General features: G+C 61.9%; 3 protein-coding genes across 4 annotated transcripts; 1 reads left to right on the top strand and 2 right to left on the bottom strand.

Annotated features, from left to right (window-relative positions):
- Positions 1 to 645: 645 nt before the first annotated feature.
- On the bottom strand, positions 646 to 1,700 carry NDUFA7 (NADH:ubiquinone oxidoreductase subunit A7). Its single transcript, XM_037384627.1, has 4 exons — positions 1,598 to 1,700; positions 1,439 to 1,488; positions 1,198 to 1,347; positions 646 to 912 (listed from the first exon to the last, which is right to left on the bottom strand). The coding sequence occupies exons 1-4, from the start codon at positions 1,646 to 1,648 to the stop codon at positions 816 to 818; spliced, it is 348 nt and encodes a 115-aa protein (XP_037240524.1). The 5' UTR covers positions 1,649 to 1,700; the 3' UTR covers positions 646 to 815.
- On the top strand, positions 1,701 to 2,379 carry RPS28 (ribosomal protein S28). Its single transcript, XM_037384629.1, has 3 exons — positions 1,701 to 1,821; positions 1,899 to 1,946; positions 2,043 to 2,379. The coding sequence occupies exons 1-3, from the start codon at positions 1,783 to 1,785 to the stop codon at positions 2,163 to 2,165; spliced, it is 210 nt and encodes a 69-aa protein (XP_037240526.1). The 5' UTR covers positions 1,701 to 1,782; the 3' UTR covers positions 2,166 to 2,379.
- A 1,643-nt stretch (positions 2,380 to 4,022) lies between these two features.
- Positions 4,023 to 16,081, bottom strand: KANK3 (KN motif and ankyrin repeat domains 3). Of its 2 annotated transcripts, none has more exons than XM_037384406.1 (11): positions 15,979 to 16,081; positions 10,784 to 10,858; positions 8,770 to 10,467; positions 8,468 to 8,567; positions 8,142 to 8,339; positions 7,528 to 7,615; positions 7,037 to 7,256; positions 6,570 to 6,712; positions 6,049 to 6,249; positions 5,860 to 5,958; positions 4,023 to 5,572 (listed from the first exon to the last, which is right to left on the bottom strand). In XM_037384406.1, exons 2-11 carry the CDS (start codon positions 10,818 to 10,820, stop codon positions 5,519 to 5,521), a joined length of 2,838 nt encoding a protein of 945 aa, XP_037240303.1. In that variant the 5' UTR covers positions 10,821 to 10,858; positions 15,979 to 16,081; the 3' UTR covers positions 4,023 to 5,518. The 2 variants fall into 2 exon arrangements, with proteins under 2 accessions (XP_037240303.1, XP_037240304.1); XM_037384407.1 differs by having other exon boundaries at positions 5,872 to 5,958.
- Between the last annotated feature and the right edge of the window lie 10,357 nt (positions 16,082 to 26,438).

The following is a 26,438-nucleotide window of genomic DNA, read 5'->3' as shown; positions in this document are numbered from 1 at the left end:
CCACCCAGGCAGCCAGGGCCCTGAGCCAGCCTGCCCTGCTCGTCCCCAGCTCACTTCAGCCTCGGCTGCCTTGGAGCCCAGCTCCACCTGCGCTCCTCCCTGCTTCTGTTTTTAAGGGCTTTTTAAACCTTCCCCTTGAGGCAGTGAGCTGAAAGTGCTGCTGGCGGGCAGATGACTGGGCAAAGGCCTGGTGTAAATGCACTGGCACTCCTCCGGTGCCCAACAGCTCCAGGGAACATGCACAGAATCCAGCAGTTCGCTGAAAAACAACCAGCGTAGCTCACTGCAACTGCCAGGTCATCACAGCGTGAGCCCAGGTGACCTGTTGTCATTGGCGCTGGACTACAGCGCTCAGCATCTGCAGCAGCACAGCTTGGGCAGGATATCAGGCAATTGCAGAAAGAGTGCCGCAGGCTACTTAATTCGCACCTCATCACAAGATTGGAGTGTCAGGTCCTTTATGGCTAGGGTGTTTCACACAGCTCTGTCCTGAAGTGGTATCTCGGCTGTAGCTTACAAATCCACTGAGCCTAAGCTCAAATATGCGTACTATGTTGCTGTCCCTTCAAGAAAACCTTATACCCAAAGATTACCAATATTAGAGTAGCAATCTGGATAATTTAAATAGAACAGACAAAAGGGGTGGGAAAGGGGATAACCACAGCTCTAAATATATTTATTAGTCATGCATTATCAGCACTAGGCCAAGTTCCACACAGCATCACTGTAGCAAAATCCACCACAGGCATTCCTATTAGAGTGCTGCTTCATAATGAACTGCGACCTGCACATCCAGCCTCATCACGCTTTATTTCTCACAAATAGGGCTGGTCTTTTGAAATTTCCCACCTCTTAAGCGCTGGTCCTGGCGTCACTGGTTTTTTCTCAGCTGCTGACACTGCAGAGCCTGAACTGGGATAGAGGAAGGAAGAGAGAGAAGAGCCTTTAGTAACACTACGAAAGCCTGATTTAATCAGGAGCATAGGTTTTGTTAGAGCTAGAGCACTTTGTTAAGTCAGCTTCCAGCCACCTCGTTAATTCCAGCAAAGACTTAGCCCAGCGTTCTTTGATGACCTGGGAAACCCAATACTGATTATTGCAAGACTTTTGCACTTCTAGCATAAATCGGACAAGGCTCGCAGCAGCTCAGCCCCAACAGCTGCAGCAGCGCTGCGGGACCCACTGGGCCGGACCCACCTGCCAGCCTGCGCCCCCGCAGCAAGGGTCTTCTGCGCCGCCACGACCACGATGGGCGGCAGAGACTCTCGGCGTCCGTCCCGGCTGCAGTAATAGTTACCGGCGAACTTGTGGCTGGGGCCCACCGGGAGCCGAGGCGGCGGCTGGGTTCTAGACAGAGAACGGTTCCAGAGCGTCAGCGGCGGCCGGCGAGCCTCAGCGCTCAGGCCGAAACGCGCGGCCCGGCCCGCCCCGCCGGCACCTCTTGGAGATCTCCGTGTAGCGCAGCGGCAGCTTGGCCTGCAGGTTCCGCTGCAAGGCAAGGCGACAGCGTCTCAGGCGGCGCCGGGCACCGCTCCCCCCGCGGGCCACTGCCCGACTGCGCGAGGCATCGCAGAGCGGCGCCCGGGGCCCCCCTTACCCCCGCCAAGAAATTGCGGAAGCGCTGGATGAGGCGAGTGGCGGTCGCCATCTTAGCCGCTGTGAAGGACAGGGGTGCCGCGGGGGGTGCCGGGAGCGCGCGGGGCACGCTGGGTCTCGCGAGACTTGGCGCTATATAAGGCAGCTCGGGGCAGCGCCACCCCCTTCCCGAGCCGCGGAGCCGCCATGGACACGAGTCGCGTGCAGCCCATCAAGCTGGCCAGGGTAGGGGGCTGGGGGGCGCTGGGGGCGGGGGGGCGCGGACCGGGGGCGTGCGCTCACCCTCTGCTTCCTCCTTGCAGGTCACCAAGGTGCTGGGCCGGACCGGCTCGCAGGGGCAGTGCACGCAGGTGAGTGGGCCTGGGCCTCGGCCTCGGCCTAGCTGGGTCTGGGCCCGGGCGGGGAGTGGCGCCACTGGGCCGGCCTGACGCCGTCTTGGCCCGCAGGTGCGTGTGGAGTTCATGGATGACACGAGCCGCTCCATCATCCGCAATGTGAAGGGGCCGGTGCGCGAGGGCGACGTCCTCACCCTGCTGGAGTCAGAACGCGAGGCCCGGCGGCTGCGCTGAGCCCCCCTCGGGGCCGCCCCCCACCCCGCGGCCCCCCTGGCCACTGTCACCTTAGCCTGGGCAGCCTCTGCTGCTTTCCTGCGGGTGATGGAGCCTTACAGCATTTGCTTGGAGTCACCTGCAGACACTCGCTAGGCTGGATGCGGGTCATGGATGGAGAGGAGTGTGGTGGTAGTGGTGTTCCTGCAATAAAGAGCTTTTTTGGTAGCCCCTTGCCCAGGTCTCGCTTATTGAATGTGCGAGCACTCTATTTATGCACCTACCTCCAGTTGTTGCGTTCAGCAGAGGCCCAAAAGCTCATTGCTGGGGTTACACATGATGCCTTACAGTGTAATCTTGCTGTGCTCTTGCATTTTTATAAACTTGTTACAACGAAAATAACTTTTCATTACAGCAACCTTAATCCTGACTTCTCCGGTAAGCATTTTACTGTATGTAACTGGTAACGAGTCACTGCCAAACTTACTGGACTTAGGTGGATTTTAATTGCAAGTTGAAAGTCAAGCTTTGTACCAGCTTGCAAAGCAGCAGCCTGCTGCTTCTGTCTTTCTGTCCTCAGTAAGCTATTCTATAAATGCTACTATAAATACACTTGCTGGCTGTCTTTCTTGGCAGTCACCCACAGTGAGCGCGTATTTCTCTCCCCTTACAGGAGTTTGTAAATCAATTTCACTTATTTTCTTATTCAGCTTTCCCTTCCACCACACAATTAGCTAGAAAGATTTATTGGTTTAGGCTACTACATAAAGTAAAAGTGAAGCTGAAAGGATTAGGAATAAGCCTGGAAACTGTCACAGTTCAAGGGCTGATTTTTAAGTGCTGGTATTTTCCCTCTGGTAATAGAACGATACTGGTTTGTGGTGTGTTTGAACAGAGTGGGGTCTGTAGCTCCTGATCCTGCGGTCTTGATGGCAGTGTTCTTCGTTCTTAAGTATCCTGAACTTTCTTAAGCCCCCTTCAGTGGCAGGTGGGATTGAGGGTTTGAGTATCCTAAAGCTGAGGAGAGCACTTCTGGAACAGATGTTTGGATCACTGAACTTAGGCAGATAGTGAGGATTGCTGTTAGGGCTGGTGTTGAAAGAGCATTTGTGGTTTTTCCTTTCCCCCTCCTGTAGGTCTTAGCTCATGGGTGGCCTGAGGTGGATTTTGTGCTCTGGAGAAAGCCCTTGTCAGTATGTGCTTGTGTTCCTGCTTGATCTAGTTCTTTGGTGGTGGTTCTATTTCAGAGCATTGGGTGAATTTGAACTCCCCTGATTCATGTGGCCCAGCAGAGCTCTTGGGAATGAGCGCAAGAAGTCCTGCTTGGAATTTACTTCTCAGGTTGCTGTGTGTTCCCTGCACAGCTTTAGCAATGACCAAAGAGCTCTGGTAGCTGCCAGGCCTTACTGTGCTGCGTGACCAAGACAGGAGTGTTGGTGAGTTGGTGGCCAGACAGAAGCAAACTTGCAGCAGGGGTGGCTCAGAGCAGCTGTAGCCCTTTGCAGACATCCCTGTGGGGTCAACGTGGCCCTTGGCTGTGTGAGGAGGGAGGTGATGTTCCATCCCCACTCTGTCTGATGATTGCCCTTTAATAATGCAGCTTAATATCAGAGTATCTTAATACCAGGGTGAACCAAGGGTAGTGAAGGGCTACACTTGGTCCCAGTATCCCGTTTGGTCCTGTCAACTGAAACAGTGGGTACCTGACTGGGATAACTCAACTGGAAGAACACCAGAGCGATGGATGTAGCCTTTTCATAAACTTGCAGGGAGTTAACTGAGGTGTGGGGGCTGTGCTGGGCTGTTGCTCTGCTGAAGCTGTTCTGGGGGTTTTATCTGGAGCCAGAAAAAGAGGCAGGAGACTGGTGATGGTCACTGTAATATTTCAAAATAATTTTACTTTAAATTTTATTTATATCTTAAAAATAAACATCAGTATTAAAATATCAGTAAACCTGTGAGACCAAAGCAGTGAGTATGGCATACATAAGGAGTAGCATACTAGAGTGGCTGTGAGCATTGTGTATTAACTTCAGTGCAAAGCCGAAACGGGCACGCTGTGAGGGCAGTGGCATTTGCCCAGAACAAGTTTCTTGGGAGTGTTTCCTGGCTTAGTATAGCTTGGGCCAGGCCTCGGTGAGGCAAGATGGATGGTGGGGAAAACTGGGCCAAGGAGCAGCAGTGGGGGCTGTGACACACTTCGACCTCTGTGAAGGAATCAGAGCTGAGCTGGCTTCACGTGCAAAAGCCTCTTTCCTCTGGGGGTCCCTAATCCTTACCTTGTCCCCACCCCCCCTGGCGCACACACACTTGCACAGATGCACACACGTCCTCTGACATACACATCCACCTCCACAGGCCCTGGGCTCTCTGAGCTCTTCCTATCTTTTTTTTCCTTTTTTTTTTTCCTGGAGCTATCCTTGGCTGCTCCTCTGCCCTCTGGAAAGGAAAGGTGGGCAGAGGGACTCAGCTGTGGGCTCTGATTGCCTTTGCAAAAAAACTTTCGCATTGCCAAAAAAACTGGCTATGAGACTGTTTGTTTGACATGGGAGATGCTCAGGAGGCAGCTGCTCTCCCAGCTCCCCGTGCTGGGTATTGGCTGGCCAGTCTCAGTCCCTAAATGCGTTCTTGGCTCCAGCCCCCAGTACCCAGAAGTCTTGCTCCCATTGAGCTAGTCAAGTCACCGAGTGATTTCACGTTGAACTCCATCTTTTTGACCAAGAAATACAATTATTTTTTTTTTTTGCTTTGTGTGCATGTGCTAGAAAGAACTCAAGATTTCAGCAAGGAAAGGAAATGCCAGAAAAGAAGGGCAAGCATTTCAGTCTGGAAGTGCTCCCAGCCTGCATCTGAGGCAGCATTTAACCAGGGAGTTTGTGTCCCTTCTCCCATCACTGCATAGGACTCTCCTGCTGAGCACCGCTCCCCTGCCAGCACCATCCAGGAGCTGACCCTCTCCCTCCTGCAGCCCTGCTCGCTGTCACCAGCTCCGCTGCCTTCCCGCAGCTGCTGCCCAGTGCTGGCTAAGAGCAGAAACCAGGTGCTGTTTCTGCTGGGTTTGTTTTCTTGCGGTGGGTCCTGAGGTGGCACAGTTGCGGTGGGGAGCAGAGGGGATGGGGCTGGCTTCCACGTGCTGTGTTTCTCACACTGAGGTCACTTGATGGAATGAGGTGGGCCACTTCCAGCACTGGAGACGGGCGAGTGAGGCCCAGGGATGGTGCGTGCTCCATTAACAGGAGGATTAAAGCATCTGCAGCTGCGGAGAGTGATTTGGCACACAAAGGAGTAGCAGGTGAGGGGACATAAATTACTGCCCAGTGCTGCTGGTGGCTGGCTGGCACGCAGCTGGTCCCTGGCTGGATCCCAAGGTCGCTCTAACTTGGTTTCTTTGGGCTCCCAGGGCTCTTCGTGGTTGTCGGTGATGTCCCCTGCCACAGAGAGAGCACAGTCATGAAATGTCACCAGAGACCCCTTCAGCGACTCCTGCTCAGGGCTGGCCACGCTGGTTCCCTGCTGCTGAGGACACACTGAGTGCATGGCACCGGGGACGCTCTGCTCTCGCCCCTGCAGCCCCTTCCTGGGGAGCATTGTCTGTGTCCCAGCCCTGACCCTCCTACAGGGCCACCTGCCCACCATGCAGCTGAGCCGGTGGCGTGGTGCCACCCCAGTGGCCCTTGTTGGGGACAAGGCAGGTGGCCGGAGCCACGGTACTCACAGGCAGCTGCACCTTTGTGCCGTTGAGGTGGGCGTAGAGGAGCACAGCGATGTTGCTGTGCCCAGCCTCCAGCGCTATGGCGACGGCGTTGTTACCATCCTGAAAAAGGAAGGGAGAGCGCTGGGAAGAGGTTTGGGGACAGGACATGGGGTGGGCAGCCATGCCCCGGCCCCAGCAGTGGAGGCTTACGCTGTCCACGACGGAGATGTCACAGGTGGGCTGAGCCAGCAGCAGCTTCACTGTCTCTACCCGGCCGTGCTCGCAGGCGCACATCAGCGCGGTCGAGCCCTCCTCATCCTGCAGGTTCACGTCCGCTCCGCAGGCGAGCAGGGCTTCCACCATCTCCTGCCGGCCGTGGCTGACAGCCAGCATCAGCGCTGTCTGGCCAGCCTGCAAGGCAAGGGACACTGCCAAGCTGCTCCTGCCCTGGCTGTGCCACCCCCTCTTCCCACTGCCCCGGGGAGGGACCGCCGCTGTCCGCAGCGCCCACAGGGTCTCTGAGCACCTCCCTGACTGGAGATGAGCCGTGGATGAGACCCGAGAGCCCTGAGGCCAGGCAGAAGTTGCTCCTAATGTGATGCCCTCCCCATGTACTGCCCCCTCAAGGTTTTGGAACCACAGTCCTGCCCTTGGAGCCAAGCATGGCCCTGGCCGTTGCTTGGGGGTGGGGGGAAAGGGTCAGGATGAGGTGGCCCCCAGCCTGCACCAACCTGGCTGGCCTTGGCGTTGACGTTGCCCATGCTGAAAAGCCTCCTGACCACGTTCATGTCGTCCTCCTGCTCGACGGCCGCCAGCGCTGCCAGCATGAGAGCGGTGTAGCCAGCTTTGTTCTGGTGGTCCACGTTACAGACCCCTGCGGGGATGGGCAGAGCCAAGGGGCTCAGGGTGCTGTGGGGCCAGTGGGAGGCACAGACTGAGTGACGCGTCTGGCTCCCACCCTGCACCACGGGCACAGACCTGCTGGTAGGTTTCACCCCCCCACCCCACCCCCCGCCCCCATTCAATCTGGGCTGGCGTGGCTGCCCACTCCCCCCTACCTGTGCACGGACACAGCCCAGGGGAGACCCCCCCCACCCTGCTGCTGGCACCTGCTCCCTATGCTTGGCATGGCCAGGATGGGATTCAGGCATGGAGCGGGATGGTGGCAGAGGGACGTTTCTGGAGCGGTGGCACTGACCTGTGTCCAGCAGCAGCCGCACGATGTGGAAGTTGGAGTGGGAGACGCTGTAGTGCAGGGCCGTGTTGCCGTTGCCGTCTGCCAGGTTCACCACATGGGCCAGGAGAGCTGGCGAGACCTCGGCAAAGGCCAGGAGGTGGTTGGCGACCGTGTCGGGGGTGGACACCTTCTGGCTGGACAGACGGAACCACTCCTGCAGGACCAGGCTGCTGCTGGCGAGCTGTGGGGGGGCGAGCGGCACTGAGCCAGGACCATAGCAACCCCCCCCCCCAGCCTCTGCGTGACCTCCGGCACCCACCCCCCTGCTCCAGAGGGGACCGGGTGAAGGCAGGACCCTGAAACCCCGAAATCACGCTGGGATGGCCTGAGTCCACGTGGGTTTTGGGGTCCCTGGAGCAAAGGGGCTGTGTTGTGGGGGAAGGTGCAGAACTGGGCTTTGCTGACCCGTATTTGAGGGGTGCAAGCCCTCCCACCCACAGCACCCCACTTACCACCTCTTTGCTCTTGGTGGCACTGGGGTGGCCCAGGTGGGTCTTGACGATGAGGCATGCCTCCCGCATCCTGGGGCTCAGCTCAAACCTGGCGAGAGCACGAGGGTGGCTGGGGGGGGGCGGGGGGCTGCATCGTCCCACCTAACCCACACAGGCAAGGGGTCTCCCCATGTCCCCCCACGGAGGTTTAGCTCCGCTCCCCAATGCCCGTGAGCCTCCGGTGAGCTCCCCGGGGTGCAACATCCAGCCCAGCAGCTGCACCCCCCGCTGAACCGAGCCTTACACGGGTGTGCTCAGGCCCCATTTACCCATTTTTAGGCCGTTTTTTTTTCCTTTTATTGAAAAGTGCCATAAAGAGCTGTTGGTATTTTTTTGTTCCCTTCCAAACTATCTTCTCCAACAAAGAGGCATCGGGGGCCTCAGGATCATCCTTTCCTTAGCAGAGCCAAGAATCTGGAAGGACTTTTTCCTGCCAAATGGTTTCTGCAGGAGCCCAGGGTGTTTTTCCCAGCGGCTGCTCTGAACCAGGGCAGACACCCCGAGTCGGCAGGGCCAGTGCCAGCCCGCGGCTCCCAGCTGCACAGGGCGACGGAGCCTTTCCCCTTGGCACTTACTTTTCCTTCACCACCGGGGTCTCCAGCAGGGTCCCACCAGCCCCCTCATGCTCCTGGCCTGGCTTGTGCTCGCCTTCCCCAACCTCCTCATCCGAGGTGTCCATGTCCCCAATCTCCTCGCTGTCAGAGCTGTCAGCTGAAGCCTTCTCAGAGGAGCTGTCTCCTTCCTCCTCCTCCTCGCTGGATGTGCTCTCGTACCTGCACAGAGGGAGGATGCTCAGCAGCAACACGGCACCTGGCTGGTCCCTTCCAGGTCCCCCCACTGCAGCTGCCCCCAGCCCAGGATGGGGATGCTGGGGAGGGGGCAGGAGACCCTCAGCACATACTCCCCGTTCAGCACGCCCACAAACTGCAGGCTCTTCTTGCTGCCCTCGGCCTCGCTCCGGGGGGGACCGTCCCGCTTCTTCATGATGGACTTCAGGGCTCCTGGGGGCAGAGAGATAGGCGTTAGGGACCAGGCACCCCAAACCCCAGGGCAGGCATGGGAGGGCCACGGGCAGAGCCGAGGCAGCTGCTGTGACACAGGTAGCGTTGGCCCTGCAGACGCTGTCCCCAACAGGGTCCCCCTCTACCTTCCCACGGGAATATCCCAACCCAGATCTTGGTGTCAACCCTGGCGCCAACTCACCAGCCGCAGGGCTTGGTCCAGCTCCGCCATCCCGCACCAGGGACGGGTCCTGGCTGCTGTGCGTCGTCTCTGGCGTGGCTGCCCTGGGGTCCGGGCACTGGCACATACCCCCCATGGCTCCTGCGCCCTGTGCCGAGGGGCTGCTTGAGGCATCACCTGCCCTGGGATCCGGCTCCTCGCCCACCGGGACGGCACTGCCCACGTCGGTCTGGCTGCCCTTGTCTTCGCGCTGGGCAGCTGAATCAGGTCCGACCGCCACATCCCGCCCATCGGGGCGGCAGTCCACCCCGATGCAGCTGGTCGGTGGGCAGCACTCCACACCCGCCTCTGCCGTCTCTGGGGGGTCGCCGGCTGCCCGGCTCTGTGTCGCCACTGCCGCTTCCACCAGCGCCTCGGCCACCTGCGGCTTGGCTGTCACCTCCTTGTCCAGCCGCCCGTGGGGCCGGCGGGCGCACACCTCCAGCCGCAGCTCCTCCAGCTCCCGCGTGGCCTCCCGCAGGTGCCCCTCCATCAGGGCGATCACCTCCTTCTGGTGCCCCACCGTCTGCTGCAGCAGCTCCAGCTCCCGCTCCACCTCGCTGGCCAGCCCCAGCGAGGACTCCAGCACCCAGACGCCCACGTCCCTGCGCTCCCTCACCCCACCGTCCGGCACGTCACCGCGGTAGTAGAAGACTGCATCGGTCATGGCCCGGTCCTCGCCCACCGCCACGGAGCGGCACGGCCTCTCGGCAGCCCTGGGGCTCCTGCCTGGCCAAGCCCTGCTGCCCCGCTCCGGCACGGCCAGCTTCTCCGTCAGCTTCCTCAGCTCCGCGATCTTGCTCGCTCGCCCCTTCGCTGGCTCTGCTTCGCTCTCTGGCCCACCTTGGGGTGGCTCCTCGCCCCCTGCCACCGCCTCGGAGCCAGGGGGGTGGCAAAAAGCCTCGCCGGGCTCCACTGACAGCTTCTCCATCAGCTTTGCCTTCTCCTTCTTCAGCTCCGAGATCTGCATCTCCAGGAGGGGGATGGTTTTCACCTGCTCCTCCAGGTCCCGCAGCTGCTGCAGGGCTGCTGCCATCTGCTCCCGCACGTGCTGCAGCGGAGCAGCACTGAGCCCCGCCGCCGGCGTGCTGTGCCCCGAGCTGGCAGGGCTCGCCCGTCCCCAGCCCCCCTGGCCCTCGGCACCCACCGGCACCCAGGGGGACAGCTGACTGAGGGTGCCCAGCGGGCCACTGCGGGAGGGACCGCCAACATCCTGCAAATGGCCCTGCTCCTGCTCCAGCCTCCGGCTTGTTTCCAGCAAGGTCTTCTCCACCCGCGGGTTTCGCACGAGGTACTTGCGGGTGGGAGGTCGCAGCAGCCGCACTGGCGGTGGTGGCGAGACGGGGTGGGAGGTTGGCTTGTTCGGGGGCTCCGGGGGTGCCCGGCGGTGCGGGGACAGCAGCAGCGCGACCCTGCCCTCCTCACTGGCCGTGGAGGCCAGGGACTCGGTGGAGGTCCAGTCACTGGCCTGGCTGCTGGGGCTGCGCAGGGCGCTGGGCGGCTGCCGGGACCCTTTCACCCTGCGAGGCAGCGGCACTTTCTTCAGCGTTTGGCCGCTTTCAATGTCGTCAACGTATTTCAGGAAATCCAGGTCCAGGAGGAAACCGTAGGGGGTTTCCACTGAATATGAGCTCTTCTCCCCGTCATCCTGGTCCCGGTACAAGAAGGGGCCCCCGAGATCTGCAAAAGGAGCAGGGGCGGTTAGGCAGGGACCTGGTGGATTCAGGTGGGCTTTTCCATGGGGTCGTACCGGGATTGGCAGCCTCCAGCCCCCTCCCCACCGTGGTGCTGCTGGCAGCGGGCCCAGCAGATGGCCCGTCCCCAGCACCCTCGGTGCCGCTGGATGTCACAGGGCACCCGCACTGTGCCAGGCTCGGTGCTGGGGTGAGAAAACCCACTGGGACAGGACGGGAACAGCTCAGCCCTGCCACTCCCGTCGTGTTCCTTCCACTGTCCCTTGTGACAACCGGCCCGGTGACAACCCCGGTCCCTTTACCTGGGAGGTTCTGGTTCAGGGGTGCAGGCTGAGCCATCTTCTCCCTGGGATGCTGCTGACCAGAAAACGATCAACCTGCAACAAAACCAGGGCCACGTCCAGCAAAACCCTGCAAACCGGGGGCTGGTGACCCCTACACTGCCACTAACCACCTCCCCCCAGCTGGGGAGCACCCTGCGGCCACCCCCTGCCATGTGCTGGCCCCCCTCGCCTCCCTCCAGCCCTGGTGCCACGAGGCTGGAGCTTTTGTTTGTACATTTAAGGAATGAAGGTTTCGCAGCCAGCGCTGGGACGGCTGCGGCGGCTGCGCTGCCAGCTCTGAGGGTGCAGAGTCATGAGTCAGAGCTCAGCCACACCAGGGGAGCAGGCTGGAAAAATAAAAAAAAAAAAAAAAAAATTTAAAAAAAAAAAAAAAGGAGGCTGCAGCCTTTATGGATGCAGTTCTCAGCAGAGAAGTTTGCCTGGGATAAAGGGAATCGCTGCTTTTGCAAAGCTACGTGACCGCAGGCCACTGCCAGCACCTGGGCGCTGGGTGCGATGTCCATCCTCACCCCCCAGGCTGAGGACCGGTGACCCCCAGGAGGGACCTGGCTGCTTTTCCCTGTCGATAATGTGGGATAAGGCAAGACAGGAGGCAGGGGGGAATGGAAGTGAGAGCCTGGTTTTCCCAAGAGCCCGGCACAGGCACGCTGGAGGAGAGCCAGCAGGATGCAGCTGTGGTCCAGGGGTGAGCTCACGGCCTGGGGTGCCACCAGCATCTGGGTGCCAGGGCCCAGGTGGGAACACTCTTAGTGGGAGTGAGATGGGGGCAAACAACACCCCAGGAGCACACAGTGTCACCCACCAGATCCCCGCACAACCGGGACGCGGTGGCTCTGCCTGCGGGGCACAGGTGGCCATGGGGCTGTGCAGCTGTCGGCGGGCAAAGCATTTGGCACCAGGCTATTTTCGGAATAAAGCAGGGGAGGAGGCATGCCACAGAGGAAAGGCAGCTCAGGCACAGCCCTACGGAAAGCTGAGGCTCAGCGCTGCCCAGAGAAGGGCGCAGGATCTGGCCTTGGCTGTGGAGAAACACCCACATCCATCCCCAAATCCTCTGCCCATGACAACCAGAGGGTCCAGACTTTGCTAGCAGAGATGCTGTGGTCATCCCTGTCACATGGCCCAGCTGCGAGACGATGTGCCAGCCCCTGGCTCACACCCTCTGCCCATGACGATGCCGCCTGCTGCCTCCCCAGCCCCAGCTGATCTGCTGAGCCCACGGCTCGCCCTGACCATGCCAGAAGCTGGAGGAGTAGCCATGGCATGGGCAGCGCCAGGCCAGGCTCAGGTTGGACACCCAGGTGACAGGGCAGCTCCCCCTGGCCCCCGCCAGCCCTGCCAACCAACCCGCAGCCAACGCACATCCCAGCTTACACCTCCCCTGGGATCATCCCAGCTTCAAGACGGGATCCCTTCCACCTCCCGTGGGAACATCCCAGCTCCATGCTGGTAGCCCACCATCCTGTACCCCCAGCTTCATGCCTGAAAGGGTCTGCATCCCCAACCTCTGCTAATCCCTCTCATCCCACCAGTCACAAGGCTGGATCCTGGGGGCCTCCCACCCCTCTGCCAACCCACCCGCAGCCAACGCACATCCCAGCTTACACCGCCCATGGGAACATCCCAGCTCCATGCTGGTATCCCACCATTCTGTGCCCCCAGCTTCAGGCCTGAAAGGGTCTGCACGTCCCCCACCTCTGCTAATCCCTCCCATCCCGGGAAGCAGCCGGCTTCCTCCTCTGCAGGCCCTCGCTGCAGGTAATTAAACAGTGCCTGGGCCAGGACAAACTTCCCACCCGGCTCTGCGCACGCTGGAAATCAAACGGGAGGAAGAGGGAGAGCAACGGGAGCCAGAGCCAGCGGGAGCATTTCCTCGGGGGAAGCAGCCGGCAGCTCCCTTCCGCCGCCGGCCGGGTATTGTCCTGCACCAGGAAAAGCTGCCTCTGCCAGGACCCCTGCCCAGGGGTCTCCTGCGCTGTCCTGCTTGCGGCAAAGGTGCCCTTTCTGCCAGCATTGCCCCACTGTCCCCTCCGCTGACCCAGGGTCACACTGCTTGTCCCCTCCGCTGACCCAGGGACACACTGCTTGTCCCCTCTGTCACCTCACTCTACCCCTTCAGCCAATGCCAGCGGCTGCTGTCACCTGCGTGGCTGCGCTGTCCTGGAGGAGACCCCCCGCAGCTCCCCAGTGGCTCTCAACCCTCGTTGCTTTTGGGGCCAAAAGGATGGACTAGATCCAGCGCAGGAGCTTCTGCCTTCGCCCAACAAAGGGCAGGCCAGGTGATGGGACCTGTGGGCTCCCAACCACGTGCAAATGGCCCCGCGGACCCCACGATGTGTGAACCCTGATGGGGTCCCCCTGATGTGCAAACCCCCCTGGGGGCTCCGCCATGCACAGACCTCCTGGGAACCCCGTGATGCCGGCTCCCCCTGACACGCAAACTGCCCCTGGGTGTCGAGGTGAGGGGCAGGCTGGATTTGAGCTGGCTAGGACAGCAACCGAGGCAGATGGCCCTGGTGCGCAGCAGCAGTGAGAGGGTTAAGTCCCTGCACCCGCAGCCCAGGCACCAGCAGCACAAAGCCAGCCTTGTCCCCGGCTGGCCACCACCATCACTGCGGCACTGGTTCAAAGAGAAGCCGCTCCACCTGGGCTGACATCCCGACAGGGAAGAACGTGCCGGCCACTTCGGTGCCAAAGGCCGATTTTCAACAGTTTCGGCCGCTCCCTGGACACCCGGGCTTGGTGCTGCTGGGGTTGGGCACAGGGACCCCCCGGTGCCACAGGCAGGGCATCCCACACGATCCCAGCTTCCTTAGGAAGACATGAAAGCACTGCTTCTAGCCCTGGTGTTTCCACAGAAAAGCGGGATGGTACAAAGCAAAATGCCGCTCAGGAGCTTGGCAGTGAGAGGAGGAAGAGGATGCGCAGGGACCCAACTGTCCCCGCAGAGGCAGGGCTGTGCTTTGTGGGGGGCTTGCACCTCTGTCTCCCCCTCCTGCAGTCACACCAGGAAGCTTGGGGCCAAAACTGGAGCTGCTCCACTCACATACGATAAAAAGCCCCATTAGGGACAGGGCAGTTGGCGCGCCTGGTCCCCATGCTCCAGCCCCTGGGACCCCAGCCTCATGGTCCATCGGGTGACCTCCCTGTGGGTCCCCAAGTCCCTGGGTTGGCAGAGGACAGGCCCAGGGGAGCTATTTTTAAAGCTCCAGACTCCTCTGGGCCCTTTCCCTTACCAGGGGGATCAGTGGGGCAGCCCCCAGCCCGACTTGGCCACGTGCTGGTGTGCAGCCCAAGACGTTCCACCCGCACGGCCAGGGCCGGACACGGGGAGGGCTCTCCCCAGCTCTGCTCCCCAGCCAAAATACTGAGGTCATGAGGAATGTGAGAAGAACAGAGTCCAGAGCAGCCCTGGCCAGCGTGACTTGATTTATCTCGGCCAGGCACGCTTCCCTCGAAGCTGTGCGCAGGCGATAAGCCCCGAAGTTCCAGGCTGAGGCTGTTCTAAAGTTAAAGGGAAACCACTGCGCAAGCACAGGGCTTCCTCCATGGGAATTCCTGCCAGGATTTGGGCCCCTCGCACGGTGCCAGCCATCACGCGTGCCCACCACCTGCAGCATCACCCGCAGGGTGGCTGCAGAGAAAGGTAGCCAGAGCTCATCACGCCTTCCCTGCCACCTGTCCCATCCCCATCCCTTGCCCCGGGGCCGTAAAGGACACCCTGTGCTCTGTGCCACCCACTGTCCCAGCGCCCGCTCGCCCAGGCCACCTTGGCTACGCTGTCCAGGCTGGGGCTGCTCCCAGAGGAGCCGCGTCTCATGTCGGGGGGTGCAGCAGCACCCACACAGAGAGGGAAAGGGAAACGCTTCGATCTTCTCACCAGGCTAATTTCAGGGTTGTTGTCATTGTGGGCCCAGTTGGTCAGGAGGCTGCGGGGCTCTGCACCCGCTCCAGCACCTCGGGGACCTCCCTGAACTCACACAACACCTAGACAACAGGCGCACGCTCCGTACGCAGACATCCTGACACAGGTACCAGCTCGATGTGCCCTGTCACACCTACAGCTCTATAGGGCTCCACTAGAAAACATCCACTACCTGTCCCGTGCCCTCACCACAGCCACCCACCAGCACCTCCCCGACTGCCGCGGGGCTGGTGACAACACCCAGGGTGGGACATGAGCGCGGGCAGCCCTGCTGCAAGGGGGTTCGAGGGGGTGAAACGGTTACATTTACATCCTGCACTGTGGGGGTACAGGCACAGCCCCACGGCAGGTTGGGCCCATGTAGGGAGCACCCTGAACCCTGCAGCACCCCACGTGCCCTACAGCATCCCGAGGGATGCTGCAGCAGCCTAGGGTGACCTGCTACACCCCCAGCCCTGCGGGTTCCTAGCACCCCAGGGTGCCCTGCCACACCCCCAGCCCTGTAGGTCCCCAGCACCCCAGGGTACCCCCCAGCCCCCCCAGCCCTGTGGGTGCCCTGTGCCTTCGGGTGCTCCAAAGCACCCCGACCCCAGCAGGTCCTCAGCACCCCGGGGACCCCGTCAGCATCCCCAGCTCTGCAGGTCCCCAGCACCCCGGGGTAGCCCCCAGCACCCCCAGCCCTGTGGGTGCCCTGTGCCCTCGGGTGGTCCAAAGCGCCCCGACCCCAGCAGGTCCTCAGCACTCCGGGGACCCCACCAGCATCCCCATCCCCTCAGGGAAGCCCCCAGCACCCCGGGGTGCCCGCAGCACCCTGCACGCTCCCCCAGCCCAGGAGACCCCCGGGGACCCCCCGGCAGCCGGTGTGGGCGGCCCGGCCGCCCCGACGGCCCGGAGCCACCGGTAGCGGCAGCGGCACCTCCCGGGCGGGCGCGGGCGGCAGCCCCGTTCCCGCTCCAGCTCCCGCTCCGCTGCCGGCGCCTGCCGGGCGGAGGCCCCCGGGAGGGGGATGCCGGGGCCGCCCCACGGTCCCGCCGCGGCCGCGGGGGCTCCGGAGCGGCCCCTCGGCGGGCCCCGGGCGGCGGCGGCTCCGGGGGGCCCCGCGGGGGCGCCGCCACCGGGACGAGCCCCCGCCCCGCCGTCGCCGCCGCTCCCGGAGCCGCCGCCGCCAGCCGGAGCCCGCCGCCCCGTCCCGGCCCCGCCGCCCCGTCCCGGCCCCGCCGCCCCTCACCTCGCCCGCCGGGCGTCTGGGCTGCAGCCGGGCCCCGCGCGGGGCCGCCGTCCCGGGCCCGGCCGCTCTGGGCTGCACCGCGGCGCCGGGCAGCGCTGCCCGCCGCAGCCCCGGGCCGAGGGCGGGCTGGCGGCGGGGCCGGGCGGGAGCGCGGCCGGGGCGGGGCGGCGGCGGGCGGGGATCGCCCCCAGCCCCGGGACGGGCACCGCCCCCCCCCCCGCGCCCCCCTGGCACGGAGGTCCCCCCGCCCCTGCGCCACCCCCTCCCGAGCGGGCTGTCCCCCCGCCCAGTCACCTGGGGGCAGGGGGGTCCCGGTGGGCCCGTGAAGGGGGGATTCCGCTGCCCCGGTCACCCCGGGGGCCCCGGTCACTGTTACACTGGTCACCCCAGCGATGGGGGATTCCTCTGCCCTGGTCGCCCCGGGGGTCCTCGGTCACTGTTACACTGGGGAAGGGGTGTCCTCTGCCCCAGTCACCCCAGGAAGGGAGGAGTCCTCTGCCCCAGTTACCCCAGCGATGGGCAGGGGATCCGGTCACTGTTACACTGGGGAAGGGGTGTCCTCTGCCCCAGTCACCCCAGGAAGGGAGGAGTCCTCTGCCCCAGTTACCCCAGCGATGGGGGATTCCCCTGCCCCGGTCACCCCGGGGGTCCCCAGTCACTGTTTCATTAGGGAAGGGGTGTCCCCCGCCCCAGTCACCCCAGGAAGGGAGGAGACCTCTGCCCCAGATACCCCGGCGATGGGCAGGGGATCCAGTCACTGTTACACTGGGGAAGGGGTGTCCTCTGCCCCAGTCCCCCCAGTGATGGGGGATTCCCCTGCCCTGGTCACCCCGGGGGTCCCCGGTCACTGTTACGCTGGGGAAGGGGTGTCCCCTGCCCCAGTCAACTCAGCAATGGGGGATTCTGCTGTCCTGGTCACCCCGGGGGGTCTGCAGTCACTGTTTCACTAGGGAAGGGGTGTCCCCTGCCCCAGTCCCCCCAGTGATGGGGCAACCCCCGCCCTGGTCACCCCTGGGGATGGGGTCCCCTCTGTTTCAGTGTCCCTGGCGCTGGGGACGCCCCTACCCTGCTCACCTCTGGGAGGGCCACCCCAGAGAACAGGGTGTCCCCTGCCCGTGTCACCCAGACGCTGGGGTGTCCCCTGCCCTGAGCTCAACGTGCTGCTGGCCAGGGGCCCGTGGGTGGCTGGGGCCCAGCCCCCTGCCCCCCTGCCCTGCCGCCCCCCCCCCCCCCCCCAGCCCCCCTGGCCGTGGTGGCCTTGCGCCCCATCCCACCGCTGGCCGGGGGCCCTGTGCCGCGCGCCCTGGCTGGGTTTTTGGCTGGGTTTTTGGCAGCGCTCCCCTGTCCCAGCCGCGGGCTCTTTGCCTCCTGCTCCTGCCAACTTTCCTCCCCGCCTGCTTCACGCGCCGGCCGCTCAGCCACCGAGGTCTAGGCCATCCCCCATCCCGCAGGGACCCCTGGCCACTTTCACACCTTAAAACTTGCCCACCCACCCCCCTCCCTCCAACTCCTTCCAACGCCAAAACCCTCAGCAAGGACTTTTGCTTCTTTTTCTTTCCTTTTCAGCTGCTGAACCCCCGGGGTATTTTTCCACAGCCGGCTCTTCCGTAATGCTACTCACGGGAAGAGCAGGAGAAACAAGATGTGCTTCCCAGCGTCCCTCCCAGCTGCTGGCTGGCAGCTTGGGGACTTCCTGGGAAGGAGTTTGCATCCGGATGGAAGTACCTTAATAGCCGTGATGGATCTACCTCCCCTGACAGACCTCGTCCCTCTCCGACCCATTTACATACTTGGCCTCTCCGGCATCCTGTGGTAATGAACTTGGTGACTTCATGCCCTCGTTCTGTCTCCGAAGCAGGTCTAGAATAGCATCGGTCATGCTGATTTACTGGCAAAGAAATGCGCTGGGCCCTCTGTAGGTGTGCAGCTCGCCTTCTCCATCCAGGGCTGGAGAAGTGACGTCTGGTACTGGTGCCACCAGTGTCCGCTCGCCAGTGGCACCGTGGAGGTCGTGCCTCGCGTCATGGCTCAGAGCTCCACAAAGGGCCCATCTCCAGGTCCCTCACACCCACACTTGGACATCTGACAAAAACGTCACCCACCGCCTAACAACGATTCTTCTTTCCTCCTTGCCAAGGCAGGGAAAAACCCCCAAAAAGGAGCAACTGAGGAAAAACGCGCTTGGGAAAGCGCCACCACCCCAGCTCTGCAGGTGCCAGACCTTGCCTGTGCCACTGCTGCCACTCCAGCACTGGCACGGAGCTGTGAAACTGGGGGGGGGGGGCTTGAACCACTCAGCCCCCCCGAGGAAATACAGACCCAGGGCTGCCTAAATTTGGTGCTGGTGCACAGAACCGTGGCAGCTCAGCGAGATGTCCAGGCTAAAACTAAAACTCAGCAACAGCCTTGCGCTGAGAGGTGTCGATCTGCTCCCTGCGCACATCAGACACCTCCGGCTTAAGGTTCTGGTGGCCGAGAAGAATTAAACCCATGGCACAGCACGGCACGGCACGGCACGGCCCTTTTCTGATAGTCATGGTTTTCTGCAGAAGCTCTGCAAAGCTCAGATATGAAGACACGAAGACACGGCCAGAGAAGCCACGAGGGCCAACTGGTGTTTTAACTGGGTGTAAATCACCGCTGCAGCTGGGAGGCGGCACGGAGAAAAGCGCTTCCCAAGTCTCGGCTGTTGGCCGACGCGGTGGCTTTACCCCCAGGCCAGGGATGCTGACCCAGGACCGGTCCGAGCTGTGGCACCCATCTGGCCGGGCCAGCAGCTTCTGGTAGCCACAGCCAAACCCAGGCTTGGAGGCAAGCGGCAGCACCCGTGGCTCTCCGGCAGCACCCGTGGTTCTCTGGCTGTATCCACAGCTCTTCAGCTGTGCCCGTGGTTCTCCGGCTGTGCCCACAGCTCTCCAGCTGTACCCACGGCTCTCCGGCTGTGCCAACGCCTGCTGAGCCTCCGGCGAGCGAAGGTGCAGCCGTGAGGTTGTGGATGTTCAAGTGGGTGCCTGCGTGGGTGAAAGATGCCCGGATGCTCAGTCCCGGTAAGGATACAAGTGAGGATCAGGGATTGTCACAGCCTGGGACCGAGCTCTTGTATCACCCTGCATGGAATGGTGAGGAGGCCTAGCTGGGCTTTTGCTGCTGCTATAGGGGCAGTTTTGCCAAAACCCAGTGGTTTTCTGGCACTGGAACGTTGTAGTTTGGCTGTCTGAGGCTCTCAGACTTTCATGGCATCGTGGCAGAGCCTGGCACGGCTGTCCCCAGTCCTGGACCTCACGCTGGCCAGGGAAAACATCCCTGACTGTCCCAAGAGCATCCACCTGAGCAAAAAACTCTGGGAACTGATGAGTTTTCAGTTCATGAGGAATATTAAAAAGCTTTTTCTGGTCCAGAAGAGGGTCTCAAAAACCAGCTTTCTCTGTGAATCCCATTCCTTTGCTCTCTGCCAGCCTTAACTGGGACTGTGCATGTGATCGTGCCTCAGTTTCCCCAATCAGGGTAGTTGGAAAGGGCATATGTGTGTGCGTGTGCGCATGTGTTGTGACGTGCACTAGTGTGGCAGCGTGTTTCTCTGCAGCGTGCCAGGGAAGAGAGCCCCAGGAGCTGGAAGTGGCTGCAGACCGACAAACAAACAGGCTGCACCCCTGCCCCTCCGCACACTGCACAGAGATGGAGTAGCGTCAGCACACAGGAAGACACAGAAAGCTTGGCCCGGCTTTCAGCTGGCTGCCTGCAAGCTTCTGCTGCCATTCTGCCTCATCTTCTGGATGGAGAGAGCCTGAGAAATGCTGCTGGAAATGCTGGTGGGGATGGGCCGCAGTCCTGTGTGCTGCAGCACCAGCTGCCCCACTGGCTGCAGCTCTAGGCGACCATTTGTTCCCTGGGCAGTGGGATCCCAACCGCTTGGGCACCCTTGTCCCCTCGGTGGGCAGTAGGCTCCTGAAGCCCGGAGCATCTCGGTCCTCCCTAGGGCAGTGGGCTCCTGAAGCCCGGAGCATCTCGGTCTTCTCCAGGGCAGTGGGCTCCTGAAGCCCAGAGCATCTCGGTCCTTCCTAGGGCAGTGGGCTCCTGAAGCCCTGGGTGTCCAGGGCTGGCTGGTGGTGGCCTAAGGCTAGGAGAAGCCGGGTGTGCTCAGGGTGCACCTGGAAGAGCAGCCAGTGGGATGTGTTCCAGCTGTTTCCTGGCTGTTGGAGTTCATCACCGCTTGCTCCAGCTCTGCCATGCCTGCCCAAGCCCCACTGCCAGCTCCATCACCCCCTCGGTGGCCCTGTGAACTGGCGGGCCTGGCCACGGTGTGGGACCCACGGGCAAGGGCTGGTGGGGCTGTGCCTGGAGCGATCCCTGGAGCGATGCCTGGAGCAGCGCCTGGAGCAGCGCCTGGAGCAAGGCGGTGTGAACGCCTCTGCGTTGTGTCAACAACCCAGCCCAGCACGCTTCCCCGCCTGGCCGCAGCAGGATGATGTCCTTGTTTTCTGCCTGTGGGTTTGGGAGCGGGCAGGAAGCTCGTTTCCTCGGGTCCTTCCTCCCCGGGATGCTGCAACAAAACAAAGGACCCGTGAGTGGAGCAGGAGCAGCTCCCCCAGCTCTCCAGCTGCCTGTGGGCTGCCAGGACCTGGGGAAGGGTCCTCAGGGGGCTGCTGGACACCCACACTGGGCTCAGCCGAGCTGGGCAGGGGGAAGAAGCTGGTCTCCCCCCACCCCACCACCTCCCAGGCACCTCCTTGAACCTGATACAGCACCGCTGCACGGAATACAGAGCACCTGCCATGTCACCTGCTCCCTGGGGACCTCTTGCTCCAATGCCACCCCCTCCTACATCCCCCTGATGTGTGCAACCCTCTGCAACCTCTTGTCCCCAGCGTGGCCCTGTGGGACCAGCCCTCACCCAGGTGCAGGGTGCCCTTTTTCCCCATCCCCTCCCCCGTGTCCCCTCTGATCTAGCCGCCTGCAGGTGACATTTCGTGCCCGTGTGGCACCGCGGGAGCAGGCTTTTATCTCCAGCAATATTTCACGCTCTTGGCATGGTACCCAGCCAGCCTGGGGAAGGCCAGGATGACTTTTTTGCTTTTTTTTTTTTTTTTTTATGGCTGCGTTTGCAGTTCAGCCTTATCAAGGCTGAGGAAAATGCTGTGTAGGGTTTCCGAAGCCTGGGATTTGTTTTGGCCAGAGGCCAGCCCTGCCAACAGCACCAGGGGGGTGGGGTGGGGGGGACGGGGACACGACGACCAGCCCCACTGGTCAGCAGCTTGCTGCTGTTACTTGGCTGTAAACACACCCCAACGGTCGGTGGGAGCTGCCAGCAGGATGCTCTTGGATCTGGGATTTTCCAGTTACCGGGCTCATGCTGTGCACGGAGGGTTTGGAGCCTCAGGTGCCTTGAAAAGTTGTGACCTTGGCTTAAACTCAGCACTCCTTAAAAATAGCCATTTTTCTTTTGGGCCCCCTGGGCTGTACCCCTATGTCCATCTGTAGCCAGCGGGGCCACAACATCCATTTTGAATAGAAGTGCCCACACTGATTCTCCCCAAATGGGGTCACCGCTGGAAGGGGACAGTTAGGGAGGACAACTGCTCCTGTGGGTTCATGCAACCTTGGGGTCAGTTCTGCAGCAGGATGGACTCCAGGCTGCTGCCCCGTCCCTGTGGGGAATGCTCTTGCACAGCAGTGGCAGCCCTGGCACAACTTCAAAGATCCTGGGCTCTTGGTGGAAGGGGAGGATGCTGGCCTGCGTGGGGACACGGATGTCCCCATCACCTAGTGGATGATGTGGACTCGGCTTCACCCACTGATTTCCAGCTTGTCCTTTCACCCTGCAGAACAGGATGGGGATGGGTGTGCGCTGGGGGAACAAACCAGCCCCCAAATAACCTTCTTCTTCTGCCCTCTAGCACCTGGCAAAGGCACCAGCTGAGTCCTTTGGACAAAGAGGGAATGTCCTGGCCAGCGGATGCTCTTCTGCCCTGCCACAGCCACCAGCCAACCAACCTCCCAGTTTCTCCACAGGGAGTTATTTCCAGCCGTTTTCAGCTTTCCACTCACCCCTGCTCCAGCTCCACTCCCCCCTCTCCAGCAGAGCCCTCGGGCTGATGGCATCCGACTCCGTTTTGACATTTCCAGGGATGCCAAGAAAGGCCACATGTGTCCTGGTACACAGAGCGTCCTTCTCCACCCGGCACCCGCAGCCAGCAGGTTCCCAGCTGCCAGGGATCTGCCAAGGGCCAGGGCAGCACAGCGGGACCTTCCCGGAGGGAACGGCACAGATCTGGCATTGAAAGGCAGCAGAAAAGCCTTTCTGTGGCCGCGCATCTGGGTCTGGCGCACAATCAGGCCATTGAGCTGGTGACAGCGAGCAAGGCCAAGGAGATGGGCTTCCCCGCCCCCACCCCTCCCAGGGCTGCTTTGGAGCCCCAATCCCCCTCCCCGCAGCACCTCGGCGTTTGCTTGCTGCCCTTGAATCTCCGCCAGGAACTTCCCACCCCATCCGCTGGACACAAACAGGTTTCCCAAGCACTGGCACGTTGCCACCGCTTCCACTAGCTCCCTCCTGGCCACCTTCTGCCCACGGAGGTGGCACCACCACAGCCATGGCCACAGTGGGCAGTGGAACAGCCCCATGCCAGCATCTGGCTGGGTTTTCTGTGCCAGCAAGCGGAGAGGAGCTGGAAGGTGGCTGGATTTTTCCTGCAGATGGTGCACGGTGAAGTCAAGGCTTCCTAACTTGCTGGGCACAGCGGGGACACGGGGAGCAGCGGGGCATGCAGGACCTGTGTCACTCCTCCCTTGAGCAGGACGAGGGTGATGCTGTGGCCCGTCCCTGCATCCCAGGACTTGGCAGGGGGGCACCCACAGCACTACAGCACCCAGGGGCTGAGCACTGTGGGCAGCAGGGTGCTGCTCCAGGCCTCCTGGCACTGCTCCAGGGTGCAGCAGCACCCATGGGTGCCCTCCAAACGTCACCCCCTGAGCATGGGACACCCGGCCAGCGAGGGCAGGCACCTGAAAGAAGGGACATTTTTTAATGGGAGTTTAGGGGTTGCAACACAGGCTCCGGCTGCCAAAGCCCCACAAGTTGTGCGGGGAGTGTGAAGCTGAGGAAGTGTCCCCCCAAACTGGTGTGGCTCCAGGAGATGGGGAGTAAAAGCCTTGCCCAGGGCCACCTGGCCCCGCTCGGAGCCAGGTGACAATGCCATGGCATGGCCAAAGGGCACAGGGCAGAGGGGAGCAGTGGTGGCAGCGGGGTGGCTGTGGGGGGAGCAGAGCAGCACGGCGGAGCTGGGGGTGGGGGTCCTGCCGAGCGTGGCAGGTTGGGGTCCTGCCCAGTGTGAACCCCTGGGGCTGGGGCCAGGGGGGCGCTGGGAGAAGGTTGTGACAGCCAGTGGGAGCTGCCGTGGTGCGGTGATGGGATGGTGGGGGGGACAGGGTGATGGGGTGACTGAGCAGGGCACAGGGTGAGGGGGGCACAGGGTGATGGGGTGAGGGGGGCACAGGGCGAGGGGGTGACAGATTGAGGGGGTACAGCATGATGGGGTGGACAAGGGATGGGGTGAGGGGGCACAGGGTGAAGTGGGGTGAGGGGGTGACAGAATGGGGGGGACAACAGTGTGAGGGGGGGACAGGGGGATGGGGTGAGGGGGGCACAGGGTGATGGGGTGAGTGGGTTACAGAATGGGGGGACACAGTGTGATGGGGGGACAGGGGGACAGGGTGAGGGGGCACGGGGTGAGGGAGGCACAGGGTGATGGGGTGAGGGGTGACAGAATGGGGGACACACAGTGTGATGGGGACAGGGTGACGGGGTGAGGGAGGACAGGGTGATAGGGTAATGGGGTGACAGAGTGAGGGGGGCACAGTGTGATGGGGACAGGGGGACAGGGTGAGGGGGGCACGGGGTGATGGGGTGGAAAGGTGACAGAGTGAGGGGGGAACAGTGTGATGGGGGACAGGGTGATGGGGTGAGGGGGTGACAGAATGAGGGACACACAGTGTGATGAAGGGACAGGGGGACAGAGTGAGGGGGGCACAGGGTGATGGGATAATGGGGTGACAGAGTGAGGGGGGCACAGGGTGATGGGGGGACAGGGTGGCGGGGACCCGTCACTCGCAGCTCCGGCGGTGCAATCCCGAAGCCACGTCCCCAGCCTTGTCCCCATCCGCTCGCCCCCGCACTCCCTCGCCCGTTCCCCACGCTCGGGGAGCGGCTGCTGGTGGCCCCGCGGCACCGGCCCGATTCGTCCAGGAGGTGGCGCTGCCGCCCCGGGAACGGCAGCGCAGCCACCGGGGGGGGCGCCGGGCTGCGGGGGCCGCGGGGCGCGGGGAGGGTGCTGGGTGCATGGGGGGGTGCTGGGGACGGGGTCTTGGGGTGGGTGCGTGAGGGGTTCTGGGGATGGGGGGTGTCAGAGGCAGGTGCCTGAAATGGGGGAATGGGGAGGGTGAGAGGGGGAGTGCTGGGGTGGTGAGGGGGTGCATGAATAGGGTGGGTGCTGGAGGGGGTGAGGGGGTGCCTGCGTAGGGTGAGCGCTGGGGTGGGTGCTGGGGTGGTGAGGGGGTGCATGCATAGGGTGGGTGCTGGGGTGGGTGCAGGAGGTGGGTGAGTGGGGGCTGGAAGCAGCCAGAGCCTGCCGGGAGGTGAGGGCCAGACCTCTTCATGGCTGATGGGACGAGAGCCCACACAGCCCAGGTCAGTGCAGAGAAGCTTTTTGTGTCCCCCCCTGGCCCACGCAGCCCCTCAGTGGCTGCTCCCAAATGTCTGTCCGCAGTGCAGGGTGACACGGAGCGGCGGGGTCATGGGGGAGCGGGAAGCATTAGGCCCCAAACTGCATCTTCCACTCCAGATCCTGCAGCGCTGTTCTGCACCACTCACTTGGCTGTGCACACTTGGGGTCAGCATCAGCCCCCAGTATCTTTGCTGGACCGGAGCATCCCTCCCCGTGCCACGGCCTCATCCCACTGCCCTGAGGGTGCTCCACCACCTAAAACATCTCCAGCAGACCAACAGCAGCTCTGTAGAGCTCGTGGTCACTTTTTTGGGGGGAGGTTACTGCCATGCTGGTTCTCTCCCCCAAGAGGATGCCCACAGTGGCAGAGGGGATGGCTGGGGACAAGGATGGGTGGCAGCCCTCAGGGAAAGCAAAGCTGGAGTGATCCGAGCTCTGCTGCAAAGCCTGGGGTGCAGGGGTGCCCGGCCATCAATCATTTAGTGCTGTTAATTTTTAATGTGTAAAAATCTCTTTAAGTAAGGAGCCCGGCGCAGAACAAGGCTGATGATTAATTCAGGGAGTGACGCACAGAGGCGAGTGCTGGGCCCGGCGTGTGTGCGGTCCCCGGCCACAAAAACAAGCTGGGGGGCAGGGAAGGGATGGAGCTCCCATAGGGCTGATGTCACAGGGTCACAGGTCAGTGATGGCACTTGCTGGCGTCCGCCCCAGGACTGGTGGTGGTCCTGCTGCAGCCCCGCAGGGGTCGCAGGTGTCCCTGTTGGGGTACATATGGGGGGTTATGAAGCTGGGGGTTGCTCAGAACAGGGTCTCCCTGCTCCGGTGATACTGCTGGTGGTGTTGGAGGCTGAAGGCTCTGGCAACCCCTTCAGGCTGGTGTGCCCTTGGAGCCCCCCCAGCCCACTTCCAGCTTGCAGCTGTGTGCCAGTAAAAGCACAAATTAGTAATATAATATATATAACATAACATAATATAATATAATGAGAAAATTCACGAATTATCAGGAATAACACACTGCTGGTGGAGATGGTTGGGCCGTGGGGCACACACTGCACTTCTTCCCCCTCCTCATCCTCCCCACCGGGCTGAGAAGACCCTAACTCTCCCACAGTGGCCTCAGAGAGGACAAGCCAAATCAAGAGACCATTAGTGGGGTATGAGATAACCAGAGAATAACCCATCCATAGCAGGATAGGGAGAAAAAGCGTTGGCGGAGGGTGTCTTGCTGCAGCAATACTGCTCATGCCTGGCCACGGCGCAGCGCAAGGGCAGGGCTGATGCAGCCATTGCAAACCAGCTGCAAGGCCCCTGCTGTCGAGCATCCAGCAGGTTCTGGCATGCCGCGAGAAGAGCAAAATGCGTCAAACCCAGCTGAGTCACCCCCTCCCCTAGCTCCCGTGTCCCACCAGTATCCCCCAGAGCTCCAGCGAAACCCTCCCTTTTTAGTTGTGGTAGGATCCTGGCAGCACAGGGGTGTCCCCAGGGAGCTGCGTGAAAGAGAAAGTATTACTATATATCTATTTTATTGAAAACTGCAACACCCCAAGAGCATTTTGAGCCTCCGGGCTTTAACATCAAGTATTTGGAGGAGCTGGGCTCAGCACTCCTCCCTTCTAGTTAAAAGGCAATTAATTGGGGATATCTCATTTGAGGGGGCAGGGATGGGATCTACCCCGCAGGGAGCCCTCGCTTTTAGCTTTGGTGATGCCAGCAACAGAGCAGCGAGGGATTTTTCTGATG

This window comes from Falco rusticolus, chromosome 4, assembly GCF_015220075.1.
Source record: "Falco rusticolus isolate bFalRus1 chromosome 4, bFalRus1.pri, whole genome shotgun sequence".
NCBI lineage: Eukaryota > Metazoa > Chordata > Aves > Falconiformes > Falconidae > Falco > Falco rusticolus.
Note: the sequence above shows the minus strand (reverse complement) of the source record. Positions and strands in the feature narration are given on the sequence as shown.